Here is a 19,814-nt window from a genome sequence, read left to right as displayed (position 1 = left end):
AGGAGTGCCCCTGGAGGCCCTCTGCCAGGAGCTGGGATGGTCTCCTGGCAGATCTGAGCGGACCCAAGGTGCAGCTGCCCCGGGGTCACTCTGCCGGAGTCAGTGGAATTGGGCTTCAGTGACGGCTTTTCCAGTTATTTGGGAAGAAAATGCTCCACTGTCACTTAAAAAAAAAAAAAAACCAGTAGAAAGGGAACTAAAAGAGCTGCTGTTCACTGAGCTCCCGTGTGTGTGGTTAAGAGCACGGTGTTCCACAGGCAGGCTTGCTTCTGGCCCTCAGGAGAAGGCATTATTATCCGTTTCTATGTAGGCAAGCTGAACCAGGCAGGAGTGACTTTCCTGAGGATGCAGCGTGGGTTAGAGCTGAGGAGGGACTGAGGCCTGTGTGCCCAGCCCCCCAGACTGTGCTCTTTCCGCACACCCCACCTCACTGTCTCCCTTTGGTCCAATCTAAAGCTCTAAAATCAAGACTGCAAAGCTCAAGACACACAGCCTTACTCAATTCTATAAATTTCTGTGTGTGTGTGTGTGTGTGTGTGTGTGTGTGTGTGTGTGTATGTGTGTGCACACACAGGCACATGTATCCATTTATATGATGGTACCTATCTTACCAATTTTAGTCATAACATTATTTGCATGGTAATCTAAGTTTTATAAAGCACTTCCAAACATAGGACCTCTTTGGGCCTCCTTACAATCCTGCCAGATGATTAGGCCAAGGGTTATGATTCTCCATTAACAGCTGAGGAAACCCAGGCTCAGACAGGGTGGTGGCTTCCACAAAGGCTATGGCCAATCACGACAGGGCTAAGGGTTGGCCTGAGCCCTTTTCACTCTCACTCAGCGCTGTCGTCACTAGTTTGTTCCTGAGTCCGGCACCCCCAGACCCCATCACCTTCCTCAGCCTCGGGGAGGGTTCAGAGGATGGATATCTAAGGAATAAGGGGAAGGGGGTGACTGTAGAGAACAGGGACATGGGGAGAGGAGATGATATGACAAAGGGGAAAGTCAAGAGGATAGGAGAAGCCTGAAGGTGGAGAACACCTATGGGATGAAAGAACAGAGCTCCTGGGGATGAACGTCAAATAAAGCCAGGTACTGGTGAATGGAAGGGTGGAAGGTGGGTAATTTTCACGTTCGGTTCTCTTACAGGGGAAGGTAGCCTTCCCTACTCTGGGGTGAGTTGCTGTGCTTGGGTCCGCCATCTTTGGGTTTGAAGTTTCACTGACGTCTCAGGCTCACATCGTGTTTCTCTGGCCCATGTGATCACCAGAAGCAACTTCAGATTCAGGCAAAAAGTATCTGAGAGATGGACAGTCTGCAAGTGTGGGTTTATTTTCACATGAGCTGTCATTTAAGGCAATGGTGCACCAGACCAGCATCAATCCAGGAAAGATGGATGTGTTGGGCAGGGCAAGGAGAGGGCGCAATGAATGTCAGGGGACCCCTTAGGTGCCACATGTACAGTGCTTCGTTGAACTGGAGCTACCCTTTCAAGCTAAGTCTCATCGCCTTTTTGTAGATAAGGTGATGGAGAGGTGAAATGTGTTGCCTGAGGGTACTCAGGTGGCTTCTCTTCTGAACAATCTCCTGAGATGCCCTTTTAGAGCTAGTAACGTGTCCCTTTGGAAACTCCCAACCTCCTTGTTCTAGCCTTCTTCTCCTTGCCGTTTCAGTAATTCTTTGAGATAGGCAGTTATAACTTTGAATTCTATCTATGCCATTTATCAGCTGTGAGATATTGAGCAAGGTCACTCAAACGTTCTTAACCCTAAGTTTTCCTCATCTGTAAAGTGGGCTAGGATTGCATATCTCACAGGGTTGTTCCTGTCCTCTGTGCAGCAACACAGAGGACTTTTAGGGCTTCCGTGTTCCTTTTCTTCTGTCTTAATGTGTCTATTTGGTGTTCCATTCTTTCTAGGCTGTCCAAGGCGCTCCAATAAATTACTTCTCACCAAGGTGTCAATGGAAGATAATAGCTCCATGCAGGTGCCACCAAGTATTCTCTGTAAAGGGCCAGAAAGTAAACATTTAGGCTTGGAGGACCATCTGGTCTCTGTTGAAACTGCTCAGCTCTGCTGTTAGAGTGCAAGAGCAGCCATGAGATGATATGAAATGGACGAGCATGGCAGGATGCCAATAAAGCTTTATTTATAGGCACTAAAATGTGAATTTCATGTGGCCCAAAGTATGATTCGTCTTTGATTTTTTTCCAATGATTTAAGGTGCACAAACCATTTTCTGACTCACAGTAGTACAAGGACAGGTGGTCAACTAGATTTGGCTTGCGGGCTATACTTTGCTGACCACCGGGTTCATAGTGATTCCTCCAAGAGGCATTGACATTTTAAGCTGGGAGTTATCCTTTAGAACAAAAAAGTTGGTACCCGAATGGTGGCATACTGGACACACTGGCAGTACCGTGAAGGCCAGGACTGAGGGCAAGGAGCCAACCTTTCTTCTGCCATTCCGGCAATGCCCTCGTACATCAGCCTGCATTAAGGGAAGCACCATCATGCAAGCTTCAGATGGACACAGTTTCACCTTCTGAGCCTTGCCTGTCTCTAAGCAAATGTGGGTGCCGTCTGGGCTTATCACCCTAAGATTTGAAATCAGTGCCTTTCATGTAGTAAAACCTAAGCCAGCTCTTCTGTGTACTTGACCAATAATTGATCTGATTTTGGAAGGGGCAGGGTGAAGCCAGCTGACCCCTGGGGCCTGGAGTTTTTTCTCCTTGGCAGGGTGATGGGCAAATGGATGGCTGCAGGGGGACAGGGACATATACTTGACAAGACTTAGCAGCAGTCTACCTCAGACGTGCTTGGCTGCCAACCTCATCCCCTTGCCTGTGGGCTCTCATGGGCTTTGACTGCAAATCTAACTTCCTTTGCTGTCCAGTACTTTGGATTGGCTTTTGAAGAAATACATGATTTTAGGTACTTTTCCAGAAGTGATCCATTTAAAAGTGTTCTCAGGACAAATCATCCTTTTCAGCTGGTTCCTAACCAGTCTCTGCATCTATGTGGTTGGCCAAGAAGTCCTTCTTTCCCCCCAAATCCCTCTCACCACACAGGGTCATGAAAGCCTCTAGGCTCCCCAGTGCTTTTGAGGTAACACAGGAGGCCCTGCCTTCGTGAACTGGTCCCCATAGGCCCATCCAGCCTCCTTCCCCCATGGCCCAGCCACACCATGCTCCTTCCCACCTTCCTGACCTCTGCTCCCTAGTGTGGAACACTCTTCTCTATGCTGAAACTATTATCCTTCAAGATTTGGCCCAGGCACATCTCCCCAGGACCCCTGCAAGGTTGTGTCTCTCTTCTGTGTCCCCAAAGCCACCTCCACCAGACCTTTTGTCCTCAGTACCTTCCTTGCCCTCATCTCCTTCTGCACTACGGGTCCTGGTACGTCGTGTCTGTCTCTGTATCCCTGGCCTTCAGCACACAGCGGGCCTCAGTAAAGCATGAATGAATTCACTCGGCAATGTCTCCCCCTGAGTAGTGTGTGTGTCAACTCTCACAATGCAAATAACTAAGGGATAATTCATCTCAACCAGCAGCTTTCGTGCTGCGGTCCTTCCAACATGGAAGTCCTAGACGCACTCTGTGTGTTCATAAATCTTTTCTGTGCGACCTTCTTTCTTGTTCACTGTGAAGGCCGTGGACCAGCTACATCCAGAAGCGCCCCAGACTGAAGAAGTCAGGATCTGCAATGTACCCTGGCTCCCCGGTGCGCCTGTGCGCGTGCGGGTGCCAGAAGCCCTACTCTATCAGATACCACCTTTCTTCCTGACCAAGGCCTGATTTGTGGAATGGCAGAAACACTGAGACCATCTGATGTACCTAGGGAAATAGTCAAGCCCAAAGAACAGAGAAAAAGTGGCTTGTTATGTGGCTGCGTCTTTTTTTTCTCTCCATATGAAATAGGGCAGCTTACTGTGAAGGTGAAGGGACCAGGACTTGGGCCCGTGAGAGGAGGTCTAGGAACTGACAGTGCTGGTTGAACTGGTGCGGGCCGAGGGGTGGGCTTGTGCTCAGCGATGACGGGGGCAAGGAGAGAGGGGGTCCTGCGGGGGCTGGAGTCTGGAAACTTGGTCTGGCACACGAACAATCCAGAATGGCTGCACGTCTGGGCAAGAAATGGGGAAGGGCCACCAGGGAAGTCTGCCGTGACTCTCTCCAGAGGGCAACTGTTTTGCATAAAGGGACTTGAACTACTGAACTCTGCTTCTCTACTGGCCGGAGCAGGTAACAGACACAAAATCTGACTTGCGATAATAAAAGGAAAAATACACTAAATAAGTGTTATGAAGACAATGCTTTCATCTTGCAACATAGAAAGAGATGGGCTAAGAGATTATAAAGAACAACGAAAGAAGGCATAAAGAGGGGATGTGTTTCTCCACATAACGTAACAACTAAACAAACAAACAAAACCCAAATCAGCAACCAAATTACAAATGGTCCTCTAAGACACATTCTGTGGCCCCTGGAAGGAGGGGTCCACAGGAGCAGCTCCCACTGGGTCCATTGCCACTATCATCCCGATGGCCTCTGAGGGCACTATATCCTCTGTTCGCTCTGATCCATGATCAGATGTGGATTCTTCCCAAAGTCCTCAGTGCCCACATAGGCCCAGGCTCGGGCACATGTAACGGCTTGGCAAGAGGGAAACAGACACCAAGAAGGCTGCAAAAGTCTGGCATGAGAGGCAGGGCCCAACCCAGCCTTTAGGCTTCTGTAGGCTACTGCAGGGGCACCTTTTTTCCTGCTTCCTAATAGAATCTTCTACCTCCATGAGTAAGGGCTACTATAGGGATACATGAGGTCTCCAAGCTCAGGACAAAACATGGAGATTTTGTTCTCTATTCCACCCGCATAGGTCTAGTTGGTCCTTGGAGGACCAACTTCTTCTCTGGGCAGCTGAGAATGGGAGTGGCATTCCCTTGGGTAAAGCTCCACCTACCCCCATAGAGTGAGCTGACCCCTACTACCTATTCAGAATCTCAGAAGACAATCTCGGAATCCCAGCAGAGAGGATAGAACTCATATTGTTTCTGGGAAGACAAGACCCAGCCATAGAAAAAAGATGGAGAACGGAAAACCATAGCCCGAGCAGACCATGTCTTGGTCAAGGTGTATAAGGCAGGTGGCAGAAGAGTCAGGGTCTGTGATGTCCTTGTGCACAGCTGGTTAGGGCCAGCAGCATGCTGGGAAAGCTGCAGCCCCACACTCCTGGAAGGGGTTGTTGTGATGGAAAACTGGGGCCATGTCCTGGGGCACCGCGGGAGTCTGGGAGCAGTCCCTCATTGGCCTGGGAAGGAAAGGAAGGCTCCAGCTGTGAGCAGGGTCCCTTACTCCTTCAGGACAGCTTCTGGGAGAAGCTGATGGTGCTGACTGGGAGTGCTCCCGGGAGACAGGAGGTTCCTGAGCATGATGGATTGCTTTCACTGTGCTGCAGCCCGCTCCTGCCTGGAGGGAAATGACTAAAAACAGGTACAAGAATTTGAACTGCCAAACTGTGTTTGCTTGGTGACTCTTGTTGTTTGTGGGAAATCAGCTCAGGGAAGAGCCTCTGTTCTCCCGGGCAATCACCTCTGGCACATACCCGCAGACCTCTCACTCACGACTGGGTCTGAGGGGCTAGGGTTCATTGCAGCTCCTGACCCCGGCATTCAAAATCTTGACTGCCAGCCATACCCTACCCCTGACCTCTCCAATCTTGCTTCCCACCTCCCCACAGTCCCAACCACCTATGCAAGCCAGACTGGCTTCCTTACACTATTCACTGGTGCCCTGAAAGGCCTCCTCTGTCTGTGCTCCTCTCCCGTTCTATACAGGGCCGGCTTCACCCCACACCCACTTTAAGAAGAGCCAGCTCTTTCCCCTAGGGACCTGACAACCCCTCAAGTGAGGGGCAGCCTGCTTACCCTGTGGTTAAAAAAAGAAAACCCATGAACACTGGCTTACTCCAGTTTGCTCTGCAAAGCTGGGAGAGGGGAGTAGACTGGTCCCACCACTAGGGGCCAGTGGTGGTAGGTATACTCTTCACTGGAGAAAGGGCTATCCAGCTACAAGGCAGCAGCCCTGACCTGGCGTAGAAGAGAGGATCGGCCCCAAGCTGGGTCAGCTGGAGGTGAGGGCTGCCCAAGTGGAGGAATAAAGTGGACCAGCCTTCCGGAAGCAGAGAAGATTGCTCTCCAGGTCTGGGGGCTGGGATGGGAGTAGCCGGAAAGAAGTCCGAGCACTGCTAACACACATTGGAGAAGCTGGGTGACCTGCTATGATCTGAGAACCTACTGGGATGACGGCTGGGGAGAGAGACCTAGTGGCTTCTACCGGAGCTAAGCTGGAGGGAGGAGGGACACGGTGCAGAATCCAGTGTCAGCTTCTGCCACCAAAGGCTGGCTAACGTGGGCAGAGAAGCCACCGTAAGGTAGTTGAGTCTGAGGTTACACATGCTTAAATGGCTTTGCTGGACACAGTGAAGGGATGCAGGGAGTCGCTGTGTCCCTGTTTCCTTTATTCCACAGAAAGGTACATTTCCGTGTACCATCCATTCATCCAAGCAGCACTGGCCAACCACCTGCCTTGTGCCTGGCCCTGCGCTGAGCACCGGAGACACAGCGAATGGGCGTGACCTCTGCCTCCAGGAGCTCACGGTCTGGCTACAAATAGCATTGGGCACTAGCAGGATAGGCGTCCCACACATTCTGCACACACGGAGCCCAACATTATTAACATGATTTTCTGTGCATACGTTTAACACTGAAGCAAGTACAAACGCTTTTAGGAAATGGCATTTAAATATAGGTACAAAAATGTAATCCCAAATCTGTAGGTGTCTCATTTGTCAAAGACACAAAACATTGGGATCTTTTTCCAGATACTGCTTTGTGTTTTACTCTCCCCACTGAAAATCCCATTATGAGCATGTTCCCTGCTTAGAAAGCTTTTATATTCTTTCCAGGCTTTCTTTTCAAAAGCTAGACTTTCACTGGGTTAGTCCTTATAAGTTAAAATAAAACAAGCTGAGTTCTTCTTTACTCAACTAGCTTTTCATTCATTCATTCATTCGATGGCTGTTTCTTGAGCACCTATCATTGGGGTCACATATGTGCTAAGTCTGAGAAATTCAGTGGTGAACAAGAGAGACAGAATCCTGCCCTCAGGTCCCTTAGGGTTTAGTGAATTATACCAACCAGAGCCCAGGCTCCCTGAGGTTGGTGACACGTAGTTTCCCACTCTGGCTTGTTCCTTTTTCTCTGTCTTTTACTTGACCCAAAATAGGTGGATCTACTTTGTTCTTTCTGTCGCGTCTGTCTTACCCGTGACTCCTCTATTGGCATTTCATCTTCTCTACTTTGTTCAAAGGCAAACGACTCTGGCTCTCTCCAGAGGTGGGTTTAATTACCGCCTCCCATTTTTTTTCTAGTTGAAAGAGTAAAGGAGATAAAGTTGCACAGGGGAGGAGCCTTTTGAGAGCTGCCTTCTGAGGAGAGTGACCCCAGATGGGTCCTCAGGGGTCCTTGCTGTGTACCATAAGAATGAATGCTTGACTAATAGGCGCCCGTTCAAAGTCTGACCAGTGACCTCTATGGTATCGTGGCATCAGTCTGTCCGATAGAAATACGGATGATTACCATAGCTAATGACATCCTCTCAAGTGGAATTTAAGAATGAAATATACGGAGAGGAAGAGAAAGAGGGAGAGAAACAGGTAGAATATAACAGGGGCTCTGAAAATTAAAGACACGTGGAGAGAACAGTAGACAAAAGCCACAAAGCAGGACTCCAAGAATTACCCAAAGTCATGAGTGAGTGGTACCTGTAGCAGCAACAGCACAGGAAGCAGAAACAGAAGCCAGTGACCAACCAAAATGGTGGCCCAGAGATACGTCCAGCATCCCTGCCCGGCCACTGGAATATTGGTGCCACCACTAGAGGCATTGTTATTCTATAAGCCATCCAATTCTCGGCGAGATCCATCTATGCACATGGCCTTGCGTTCCTTACTTCCCCTGAGGTCAGTGATAAACCTCTGTCATCTAAGGGTAACGTGAACCTTTGCTCCGTCTTTGCATACCCAAACAGCTAAACCGGGGCAAAAACCCACCTCCATCTAAGGCCATTGTTTCTCCATTCCCGGAGCCAACACTTGAGCAACTCCTTAATCTAGAGGCTAGATTCTGGGACTCCAACCTCTGCTTGTGTACCTCCCTTCTGTGCTAGCCCAAAGAACATGACAACCTTCCCCAGGTACTGAGTGATGATTCAAACTTGACACACACTGGCTCAACTCACTCCCTTAGATAAAGCAAATAGGCTTGCTGGCACTTTCTCCCGAACACGGTGGTATAATTACTATCGATTCAAAAGTGTCATGAGATTTTAGAAAGGGTGAGCTGGACAAACAGGGCACACGATATGAGACAAGTTGCCTTGGACATTCTCAACTGTAAAATGAGGATAATAGATCACCCAGGAGTTGTAAGAATAAACAAGCTACTTTATTTCTTGCAGCAGAGTGACCGCATGTAAGAAATTCCTCTAGTTATAGGTTGTGTTGGCTTTCAGGATAGGTCTAGCACCTTCTCTACACCAGGCCAAGCTGCCTCTGCTCAACAGCATCAACAAGAGATGGCCCACCTTGCCAGCCAGGCTTGCAAACTGGCTTCACGTCCACCTGCACCAGCGTGTCCTGAGCGGCGGGCTTCTGTCCACAGTCGTAGGCGGTCACCAGGATCTCGTACTGGCGTTGCTTGTCATAGCTCAGCTTCTCGGTATTTCTGATGTTGCCTGAGGACGCAGGGATATTCAAAAAGGTTTGGGATCAAGTTAACCACACTGCCGTTCTTTAAAATCCCTTCTCTACTCCGCTAACCTTCACTGGCATGGAATGACCCCTTTCCTTGCTTGTGCCTTGGTGGCAGATTGCCAGGAACCACTGGCTGGAGCCACCTCAGCTGTGGGAAAGGACTACTAGGAGATTCCAAGCACATATCTGGAACCCAACTGGTGGATTTGTTAGTCATGGGTTGTCAGAAAAGTCCCTCCTAGAGTGTGCCCGTGTGGTTGTGTCCCTGATGATGTAGGGTACCAAGGCTCATCTGCCATGAAATCTCTGGGAAAAAGATGGGATTCAGAAATGTCCTGGCACATATTTTTTAACATCTGGGCTCGTCGCCAGAAATGTTCACTGCCTCTTCTCACATTATTTTGCTACCAAATAGGAAGTAAAATCAATAAGAAAACGTGTGACCTCTCTTCTGAAAGCTACACAGAATAACAGATTCCTTGCCCTGGTGGCAAAGACATTTCTCTTCTCCGAAAGAGACCACACCATTTTTCTGGGTCATGTGTGTGTTTTTGCTCCTGTGGGTTTGGTATTATAATTCAGAAATAAATATTTGATAATTAATGAGCAAAATTCTAATTGATTATTTTTGCTGAAATACAGTTTTGCTTCTAAGGGATGAATAAAAGCCCAGTGTGCACTGAACACTTCTCAATTTAGGATTCCAAGAGAGTGAAGTCTTCCTTTGCAGAGAAGAATTTCATTCTTGCTTTTTTTCTGACAGTGGAGCTGACAGCAAATTAGAACTCCAGTGTTATCATTATCCTTTAGCAGAAGTGAAATTAAGAAAATGGGAACTTAGGGGCGCCTGGGTGGCTCAGTCGGTTAAGCGTCCGACTGCAGCTCAGGTCATGATCTCACAGTCCGTGAGTTCGAGCCCCACGTCGGGCTCTGTGCTGACAGCTCAGAGCCTGGACCCTGCTTCTGATTCTGTGTCTCTCTCTCTCTGCCCCTCCCCTGCTCATGCTCTGTCTCAAAAATAAATTAAAAAAAAAAAAAAAAGAAAGAAAATGGAAACTTAAAAACAAACCAACGTGCTAATGGCTGACTCAGGTATATTTTTATATTTCATCAAAACTAAGGGAAAAAATCCTAATGAGATTTCTTCCATTTCTTTTTTTTTTTTTTTTTAAATTTTTTTTTTCAACGTTTATTTATTTTTGGGACAAGGAGAGACAGAGCATGAACGCGGGAGGGTCAGAGAGAGAGGGAGACAGAGAATCGGAAACAGGCTCCAGGCTCTGAGCCATCAGCCCAGAGCCCGACGCGGGGCTCGAACTCACGGACCGCGAGATCATGACCTGGCTGAAGTCGGACGCTTAACCGACTGCGCCACCCAGGCGCCCCGTGAGATTTCTTCCATTTCAACTGATGTCTATGGCTCATGTGAGTGGAGGCAACAGTGACTACATGAATCAGCCTCTGGGGAATTATGAAAGTCACATAATGTCTTAAAGATCCGAAGAGCTGGTGCACTCATCACCTAATACCAGTGAAACGGTCCTCAATACCAGGCCCTGAGCAGGGCTTCTCCTGTGAGAGTCCAGCATCTGAGACACTGGACCAAGAATTAGGATCTTTTATTCCACCGTCAGCTCCAGACCGTTTCTAAAAATGTACCCGCAGCCACTGATTTTGAAGTAAAATTTAGTTTAACAAAGCCGTTCAAAAATCTCTGAATAAAAATGGGTTTGATATATTTTTGGCCTCGTGCCTGGTGTTCAGAATCCCTCTCCCTAAACCCCCCCCCCCCCCCCCCCACACACACCTTTTGGCTTCGGTCTCAGCTCAGGGCCCCCCAGGACTGGGGCGGCTAGGTGTTGGGTTGGTGATGTTCCCTGTGGGCTCTGTTAGCAAACTAGCTTGTGGTCATAGTGCTCACGGGGGAGGATTTCTTGCAGGTGGAAGCATTGCAAAATAACCGCAAGAACGATGTGGCAGCAGCATCAAATTGAATTTTGAACAAAAAAGTTTTAACTTTCCTTTCCCTTATGGTTAAATGGCTCTCAAAAGATACGCCTCTCGGAAGAGGAAGGCTCAGGGTTTACAAGCCGTGTGACATTAAGCAGACCAAACGCTACTGACCGTGGTAGACAAATAAACACACAGGCGGCAATCCCTGGCCCAGTCTGCGGCAACCGCACATCCTAGCGAGTCCTAATGAAACTGTCTGAGAAACAAATGTACTTTCTCCGCTACCGCCGGCCTCACACATGGGAGAATGGGTTTCAGAGCCCGGAATTTGAAGCCTTAGGTCAAAAATGAGTGTATAATGTGGTGACCAATTGTGTTGGGGAGGGTCCTATGTGGATAAGACACATAACTCAAAAATTTTTGGAAGCTCAAAAAGTCACCCATTTTGCTTCTGTTACAATTGTATTCTTCTTTCCATATTTGAATGACTTCTCCCAGCAGTGCCTAAGAAGGAGACCTGAGTTCCTAGCTAGCCCAGGTGACTAGGGGTTCCTGGGCCCATTTCCCTGCTCCAAATGAACCTGGGGAAGATAATTCTCAAAGAACAGCTAGTATGTACCATGCATATTAGTGAAGGTGTTCTTTTTTTTTCAAACTGAGGCTGGTGGAGGTGCCAGGAGCCAAGCACACTGGCCTGCAGCCTCCTTTCAGTGGAATTTAAATCACAATAGCCCCTGGGGCCCCTGGGTGGCTCAGTCAGTTAAGCATCTCACTTTGGCTCAGGTCATGATCTCAAGGTTCTTGGGTTCCAGCCCTGCATCAGGCTCTGTGTGGACAGCTGAGAGCCTGCAGCCTGCTTTGGATTCTGTGCCTCCCTCTCTCTCTGCCCCTCCCCTGCTCATCCTCTCTCTGTCTCTTTCCCCAAAATAAGCAAATAAACATTTAAAAAATCGGAATGACCCTTTTGGAAAGTTATACAGACCAGTCACTTTGCAATTGTTCATACCTTTGGGGCATGAACACATCTAAGAAATTGATCTAAGAAATTGATTCCGGGAAAATGATAAAAATTACACATACAGGTGCAAATATGTTCATCTAAGCATTATTTCCCACAGTGAAAAATAATAAACTGGATGTCTGATAGTAAGGCAAGAGCCTGGTAAAAGAGTCTGTGCACCAGATAGAATGTTTTTAGCGCTGAACGTGGTAATTATGAAGCATTTTTAAGGGTGGAAAAAATCCATACTATCGAATGTTAAGTGAACACAGCAGGGTAAAGAAAAACAAGGCGAGTGTAACCTTACTTTTGTTAGAAAAAACCCCACAGAGAAAGTACTGGTAGAACATCAATAATGGCTATCTTTAGTGGGATTACAGGTGATTTACTTCCTTCTTGTACTTTTCTATGCTTTCCGAATTTCCTGCACAAGGGGCAAGTGTGACTTTTCTATTCAGATGGAAAAGAAATGTTTGCATTTACTTTCAAATAAGCCAACTGTAGGGTACACTTGGCCCAGAGGAGGCGGAGTCTCCTGACTCACCAGGGCAGCCCTGTTGCCCAGGAGAGGCTGCCTGGGGACCGACCACGGAACTGCTGGAAAAGGAGAAAAGTCTGCCAAGTGGTGTCGTGTCGTGGAGACCCCTGCTTCTCCTTCTGGCCATTCCCAAGTGTGGCTGAGAGCGTGGTTTGTGCAGACACGCTGGCGAGCCCCTTCTTGGCAATGCACCCAGCCTTTCACACGGGCATGGCATTGAGCACGGGATTTAATTCCCATTTTACCGGGGAGGATCTGAGGCAAGGGTTAAGTAACTTATCAAAGATCTCTCTCTGTCTCTCTCTCTCTCTGTCTCTCTCTGTCTCTCTCCCATACACACACACACACACACACACACACACACACTCACACATGTAATGGATGTAGGACTAAGATGTAACTTTGTAGTTTTGAACTTAAATACCATAGCCAAGCATTCCTGTCAAATGTCACTGAGGAGTGTGATCACATGACTGGTGGAAAGGCAGAGAGGCCCATGCTCAGGTGATCTGGGCTCCAGTCCCAACTCTGCCAGCGGGGTCACAGGTGCTGTTAGGCAAGCTCTTAATACTTTAGGACTCAGTTTTTCCATCTGTTCAACGGAAATAAGGATTTGGTCCCTACTGATCTCAAAGAGACCAGCCAAGTGCCAGGAGATGGGAAACAAGAAGCCATCGGAAGTGGATCCGGAACTTCCTAAGAGGGAGTGGTGACTCAGTTACCTGCTTATAATTTCAGCCTGGAAATCTATGGGGTGTGTGTGGGGGGGGGGTGGGTAGTGAAGAAGCTTTATGTCCCAACCACCCAGGTAAACATCCAATAATCATGGCACCATGAATGGAGCATTCCCTAGGTGCCGGGTACCCTGTGAACATCACCCCCAGGGCACAGCCTCCCTGAGGCCTCACAACCCCACAAGGGGGCAGGGACGGTTCCCGCCATGATTTCATGGGGGAAGGAATTCAAGGTGGGGAGGCCAAAGACCTCTAGTAGAAAGAGGCTGAGTTTTGGGTTAAGACAGCCCAGGCTGAATCCATGGAATGTCTTCGATCTTCGCTGCTGCCCGTTCCCCTTCCTTCACCAACAAGCAAAGAGCTTGGCAAGCTGGAGGAGCCAGGACCCATCTACCTGCCGTCATGCGGTTTCAATGAGTGGACCCCGAACTCAGCAGTACTTTCTCTGATGTGCATACAAAGAACTTCTTCAAGGAGACGGGAAGGTCGCTGGGAGAAATGATGGATAAGGGCCAATTGGGAAACTCATTAGAATGGGGAGCTGCTGCTTCTGTGTCTGTCCCTGGGTCCTGCCTTCATTACTTGGAGAACCGCTTTTGTAAACCTCGATGTCGGGGGCCCACACTCCCTGGGAGTGCCCACTCTCCTCTTCATCTTCTGTTGTAAACCAACGTTGGAGGCAGAGGCTTGGCAAAAGACCATTACTCACTTTTAATGAGACAGCTAGGGAAATAAATTGGCATATGTTAGCGAAATGGCTCATCAAGGTGAGTAATTATCTTCATGACTGGGGCAGTTTACCCTCAGATGAAAGGATTTGCATCTCAACTCTCATTGGGCTGTGGCTTTCCAGAACTAAGGCAGGAAGTCAAGTGGAGCCTGACCACTCATCACAGATATCTCCGCTTGTCTGGTCACGCTCTTCACCAAGGACTCATCGCCCCTCAAGTTCCAAAGCTTTTGTGGACAGAGACCACGCAGCTGATCATAGGGGAACAGAAAAATACAAACCAATTGTTGTATATTTCATAGGGTGGTGTGTGCATGTGCGTGTATTTGATGTGTGTGAGACATACATCTGTGTGGTAGGGACAAGCCAGCCGCCTCACAGGGCTTGTAGGAAAAGCCATCAGGAAATAGTTCTGACAGACCCTACTAATTGAAATTACCTACTTCTTAGTCCTGAACCAATCTTTAACTCAAGTCCAATATTTTCTCTTTTACTTTCTTGTGCACTGAGGCACTGATCTTGTGTTCCACACAGTGAGCATCTCGCAATGTGCTGGTTCCTAACATTCCCACGTGGTTTATCATTTTATAAGGAAACTGCCTTATCTTTGTCTGTTATAAGAATGCTTTATTTCATCTTCCAAGGCAGATCACAAACCAATGGAGATCAGGGATGAGGGTGTCTTGTTGGTTCCCATCCGCTGTGGAACCTGCTGCAGTTCTCAGGATGCAGAAGACCAGGTCCCAGGACACGTTGGGCCCCCCCCCCCCATCTCAATGTCAAGGAGCATGGGAAGCACTGAATATTGGCAAGCAGGTCACTGATGGTACTTCCCTCTAGGCGTCGGCTACCGGGAGGCTCACAGTTAATCCACTGCCTAATTCTGGCTCACGGCATGCTTTATGCACCAACCTCACCCTTGGTGCCACCTGACTTTCTAGTTTTCATTTCGACTTTCTTTCCACTGGATGGTAAGCTCCACTGGATGGCAGGCCCGCGTCGGTTTTGAGTTCCACTCCCACTCCGTTCCCAGTTCCCAGCACTATGCCTGGCACTCAGTAAATAATTCACAGGGTAGAGGAACTTCAGGTTTTGTAACTTTTGCATCTTTGTGCAGTGCTCTATGATCCTATTCGAAACAGAGTGGGGATAATATACCTATAAGCACACACTCATGCTATCAAATAATACACTTGGCAAATAATTATCATCTGATTAACATGGAGTTATTGAAAATTGCATTTAATGTGGGCGGAGCTGACTGGGCCTCTGGCTGAGGTGTTTGCACTACAATTGTTTTGTGAATGGTGATGGGGAAATGCACAAAGGGCTTTATAGGACTGTTTTCAGTTCGGTAAATTCAGTTTGGGATTGGGGTGTGGTGGGAGGTTTCATTCTTTCATTGTTGTCACTATAGTAGAAATTCTCAAAGGACATTGACAAGAATATAAAAGATTCTTAAATGATTCTAAGCTCAGAAGGTGTTTCCAAAAATCTCCATCTTCTCTTTTAGCATTTTTTTCTTTTTTCCTGGGAGCAGGAAGCAGACGGCTGGAGTGGGCGGTAGTGCCACAAGTTACGGTGCAGGAAAGGGACTCAGGTATGGCTGAGTTGACGGCATGGAAAATTCTACCAGAAAGCCATCCTGTCTTAAGTATCCAGATGTGTGGCATTATGAGTTCTAGGGGCTGTACTCACTGAGCAGGTTTCTGAGGTATCTGGGGGGTATCTTCGACCTGGCTGTGCTAATAATCTAAGGACATCCACTCTAGTGCAGGGCTGAGTTCTGGGTTACAGAGCCTAGCTCACGGATGGCAAGGGAGTCATCACCTGCCATGGACATTCAGAGCCTTCACTTGGCCTTCAGAGAGGGGGTGGTGGACTTGTTTCCCTGCCCCTGCCCCCAGGGGGGCCCTCTCAGGACACTCACCATTTCTGTCAATGGCAAAAGGCACGTCAGTTGTGACGATCTCATAGTTGCAAATCTGGCTGTACTGAGGGGAGCAGTCCTCGTCCACGGCCTCCACCTGCAGGATGCTGTCATAGATCTTGCCCTCTGTCACCACCGCCTTGTAGGCTGGCTCTTTGAAGGTGGGAGCAAACTCATTGACGTCCTTCACCTGGATATGGACCACGGCCCTGGGACCACACACCGGAAGGAAGAGATGGCAGTAAAGGGAGAATGACACTGTCCTCCCACACCTCCCGTGGGCACTGACTCTGGTCGGTCCCAGGGCCGAAGGAGCAGAGAAACCACAGCCAGTCAGGATGGTTGCTGTCTGAGTGTTCTGTCCGCCCTCCCACAGGAGACGCTTCTACCTGTCAATGCCCTGCTTTGGAGATGAATCCGCCCCTTCTCTGGCCTTCCCAGCTACCCAGCTTTAAGCAACGATTCCTTCGAGACTGCCTCCCCTTTCCTTTATCTGCTCCTCCTCCTCTGTTCATTCACTCTTCCTTTCAGAAAGAATTTAACCACTCTCTGCGTCAGGTTCAGAATCAAACTCCAAATGGGAGAGAGCTACAACCCAAACTAAAAAGTGCCAGGACAGAGATATGCGTGTGGCATGGCAGAAACCCAGAACAAGGTCCCAACCAGCTCCGCAGGGATGGGCTGGCTCAGGGAAGGCTTCCCGGAAGACGTGACACTTGAACACAGTCCTGATGGCGGAAGGGGAATATTTTCAAGGGAGGCACAGGGGCAGAGTATTGCAGGTGGAGGACTCCGCCTGTGCTGATGTCTGCAGGGGCCCGGGGAGCTGGCAGAAGAACCATGGTATGACCACTGGGTATACAGACCTGAAGAGCAAGCAGGGTGTGGTACCGAAGGGTGGGAGGGAAGTGGGGTGGGGGGTAGGGGTGCAGGGATCCCTCTCCGGCCACTCACTTGTGCGACTTCTTCCAGGCCGTCTCCCGGGGCCCTGCGCCACAGTCGTAGGCCTGGATGATGAACGTGTACTCTTTCTGCAGCTCACAGTCGATGGGACTCTTGGCGCGCAGCCGGCCCTCTCCCGACGTCTTGTTGAGCACCACGGCCTCAAAGGGCAGCTCCTGGCCGTGGATCTTGAACGCGCAAATTTCCCCTGCAGAAGGATGGAAGACAGTGAATGGGGATCCTGAGAATTGCCAGACGGAAGACAGAGCTTCTCTTGGGCCAGATTTGCAAACCCAAAACCTCCAGGCCATTTCCTCCACACAAAGAATTGTCACACTGGAAAAAGAGGCCTCCAGAGACCCAGATCAACAAGCTCATTTCATGGATGGTAAAATTGAAGCGTTTCACACATGGAAATGTCACCCATCAAGTGTACCCGGCAGAAGGGAGGGGAGTCACGGTTGCGGGGGTGGGGGGGACTGGTGACTGTCCTAGTTTGCTGCTTTCCTGCTTGCCCTCGCCTGGTGTGAGAACAAGGATTTTGCCCACAGCCTAAAGATAAATGGCTGTAGGGGAAGGAGAAAAAGGCCAAAGCTTGCATAATTGTCCCTTGAACCACCAGCGTGAGCATTGCTGGGGAACTCGTTGAAAATACAGACTCCCAGGCCTGACCTGGACTCCTGAATCAGATTACAGGTTGTTGTGTTTTGTTTTTTTTTTTAAACCAGGTTCCCTGGTGAGGTATTTGTCTGCTCACTAAATGTGAACAGCTCCGCTCTGTCCTCTCCTCCTGGCTTCAACGCCCCATGGTGCTGCAGCCAGCTTCCCACCCCTCCAGCCTCCATTAAGTCTCTCCACCCACCACTTCCCTGGCGGGAGAGGGGCACCAATCAGGTGCAATTTTCTCTCAAAACAGCAGGCGTGAGTCTGAGTTCCAGAAGCCCCGTGGAGCCTGAAAAGCTAACTTCTTAAAGAGCTGAACATGTTGTGAAATTAATGCATTTCTCCCCCTCAGCTGGGTTAATGTGTATTATAACTATTTCTCTGCATTAAAATTATGAGGCCATGAAAACATCTTCTTTTTCTCAATTGATGGATATTTATTTCTTGAACCCCAACTGCAAGTAAGCCGTGTAGTAAGTGCCTTGTGAAATACTGAAAACTTGAGACACATTCTCTTCCTGACTTGTCAGGGAGACAGTGTGTAGATGTCCAGAAAGACCACTCATGGTGCAAGGGAGGGGGGGGTGGTAAACATCACACGACACGGGCAGCAAAGAATTCATCTCTAGGCTGCTGGGGGTAAAACACAGACTTGGAACCTCCCAGACTTGGAGGCTTTGAGTCACGTTCTAGGTTTTCCACTTTGACTCACTGCTGTAGTTGAATTATGATGACTGTGGGTCTCAGTTGTGTCACCTAGAAAATGGCTCGGGAGATGGTGTTGGAGGAGGGCATCTACTCTGATGTGTCCCAACACTGTTGGCACCGGGGTGAGGTGCCTAGTGTGCACAATTTAAGGGGGTCCTCATTTTGGAGGCAATCAGGTGTTTTCTTGCCTCTAGTCCAGGCCCTGGCCAGCTGTTCCAGAGAGGAACAGTCTCCTGATGCTGTGGGGAGAAGGGGTAACACGACCGCACGCCTGCTCTGTACCTAGTGCCGAGCTCTGGATCTCCACCTGGGTGACCTTATTCAATCTTCATAGCAAACCTGGAGGCAGGTGCTTTATGCCGATTTGTCAAATTAAGAAGGAGGAGGAGGAGTTAGAGGAGGAGGAGAAAGAGGAAGAGGAGGAGGAGGAAGAGAATCAGAATCAGAGAGGTTATTACTTGCTCCAGGTCACAGAGCTGAAGACAGTGTAAACCCCAGGTATGGCTGGCTAACCCCTGAGCCGGGCCCTTTCTCCTCCACCGCACCATCCATAAGCAGCCCCGTAATTTCAAGGGCACTGCACTGGGGATTGCTTCCAGTAGCATTCTATATTCCCATTCAGGTCTCACTCTGGAGAGAAATCCCCCATTTTACATATAGGAAGCATGCCCTGATCTCTTACTAACAATGTTTTCTGAGATGGTCAATCAATACCAATCTTACCTGTAGGCTTTTATTTTTTATTATTTCATCGATCCTCAATTTCATTATGAGCACTCCATTTTCACTACACCCCCTCCTGGCCATTTCTCAGATGTAGGTGTGGAATCATGGATAAGACAGACAGGTTGCAGACTGGGCCCCACCAAGAGGGCCGATTCGCACTCTGTCACTGTTGTTCAGGGTCGGGGGTGACACTGTACTGCCTCTTGGACAGGGTTAAACCTGCAGCCCTCAGGGCGGAAGGGTAGGTTTCATCTGGTTCTCGAGTTTAATTTCTGCTTTGAGTTGGCTGTTGTTGAATGCATGAACTTCTGAAGTGCCTGCCTTGTGATTCCCAAGATCAAGGCCAACGTGGGAATATTACCAGCAAATGTGCCCAACCTGGCTCTGGGGCAGTCTCTGGAGTGCCCAACCACTGCATGATTACAGGACCAATCAGACCATTTTTCTTTGAAGAGTCGAGTTAAACTGAAAATAAATGAGGGTCATTTTCTGTTGGAAACATTTGATCACAACTAAAATGGTTCTCAAGACTCTGAAATCCTTAACAAGAGGGAAGGAGAGGACAGAGGAAAAGGAGACACAGGGGAGGGAGAGACATAGGAAGCTTCGGGGCCACACATTTCATCCAAGTCCAGCTCAGTTCAGTTCAATGGACCAGAACTTTCGCAGAGCCGAGCAAGCACCAGGAACTTGCCTGTGGCACCAGAGACACAAAGGAAAGCACTTGGATCCCTTATAACACAAGGACGGCCAATCCTAGAGCACTCATTACCCAGAGGAGACAGCAAGGAAACAAGGGTATGTGATGCTCACATAGTCTCACCAGCTCAGTAGGAGACAGGATTTAGCCTCTTTTGAAAAAAGCTAGAATTCATGCGGCCCCCATCCCACCTCTTCATCTGATACTTGTGCTCCTGTTGCAAAAACACACATTCAGTTTTTTATCCATTCATTCACCTTGTAGGTATTGATTAGGGACTACGTGCCCAGCACTGGTGAAACACGGATGAGCAAAACCAAACACAGTCTTAGCATATATGCTGCTGGCAGTTCAGCGGGGGGGGGGGGGGGGGGGG

The 19,814-nt window shown here is 48.8% G+C and overlaps 1 protein-coding gene across 2 annotated transcripts in view; it reads right to left on the bottom strand.

Moving 5' to 3' along the window:
- The window catches only part of CLSTN2 (calsyntenin 2), a 614,269-nt gene that overhangs the window by 128,220 nt on the left and 466,235 nt on the right, over positions 1-19,814 (bottom strand). For both annotated transcript variants that reach the window (XM_040480332.1, XM_040480333.1), the window contains 3 exons: positions 16,654-16,849; positions 15,700-15,908; positions 8,646-8,795 (listed from right to left, as the gene is read on the bottom strand). In XM_040480332.1, coding sequence (XP_040336266.1) covers positions 8,646-8,795; positions 15,700-15,908; positions 16,654-16,849 — 555 coding nt within the window. The remainder of the gene's footprint in view (positions 1-8,645; positions 8,796-15,699; positions 15,909-16,653; positions 16,850-19,814) is intronic.

Source organism: Herpailurus yagouaroundi, unplaced genomic scaffold (assembly GCF_014898765.1).
Source record: "Herpailurus yagouaroundi ecotype Mexico unplaced genomic scaffold, PumYag 159, whole genome shotgun sequence".
Taxonomy (NCBI): domain Eukaryota; kingdom Metazoa; phylum Chordata; class Mammalia; order Carnivora; family Felidae; genus Herpailurus; species Herpailurus yagouaroundi.
This window is presented reverse-complemented; position numbering and strand designations above follow the sequence as displayed.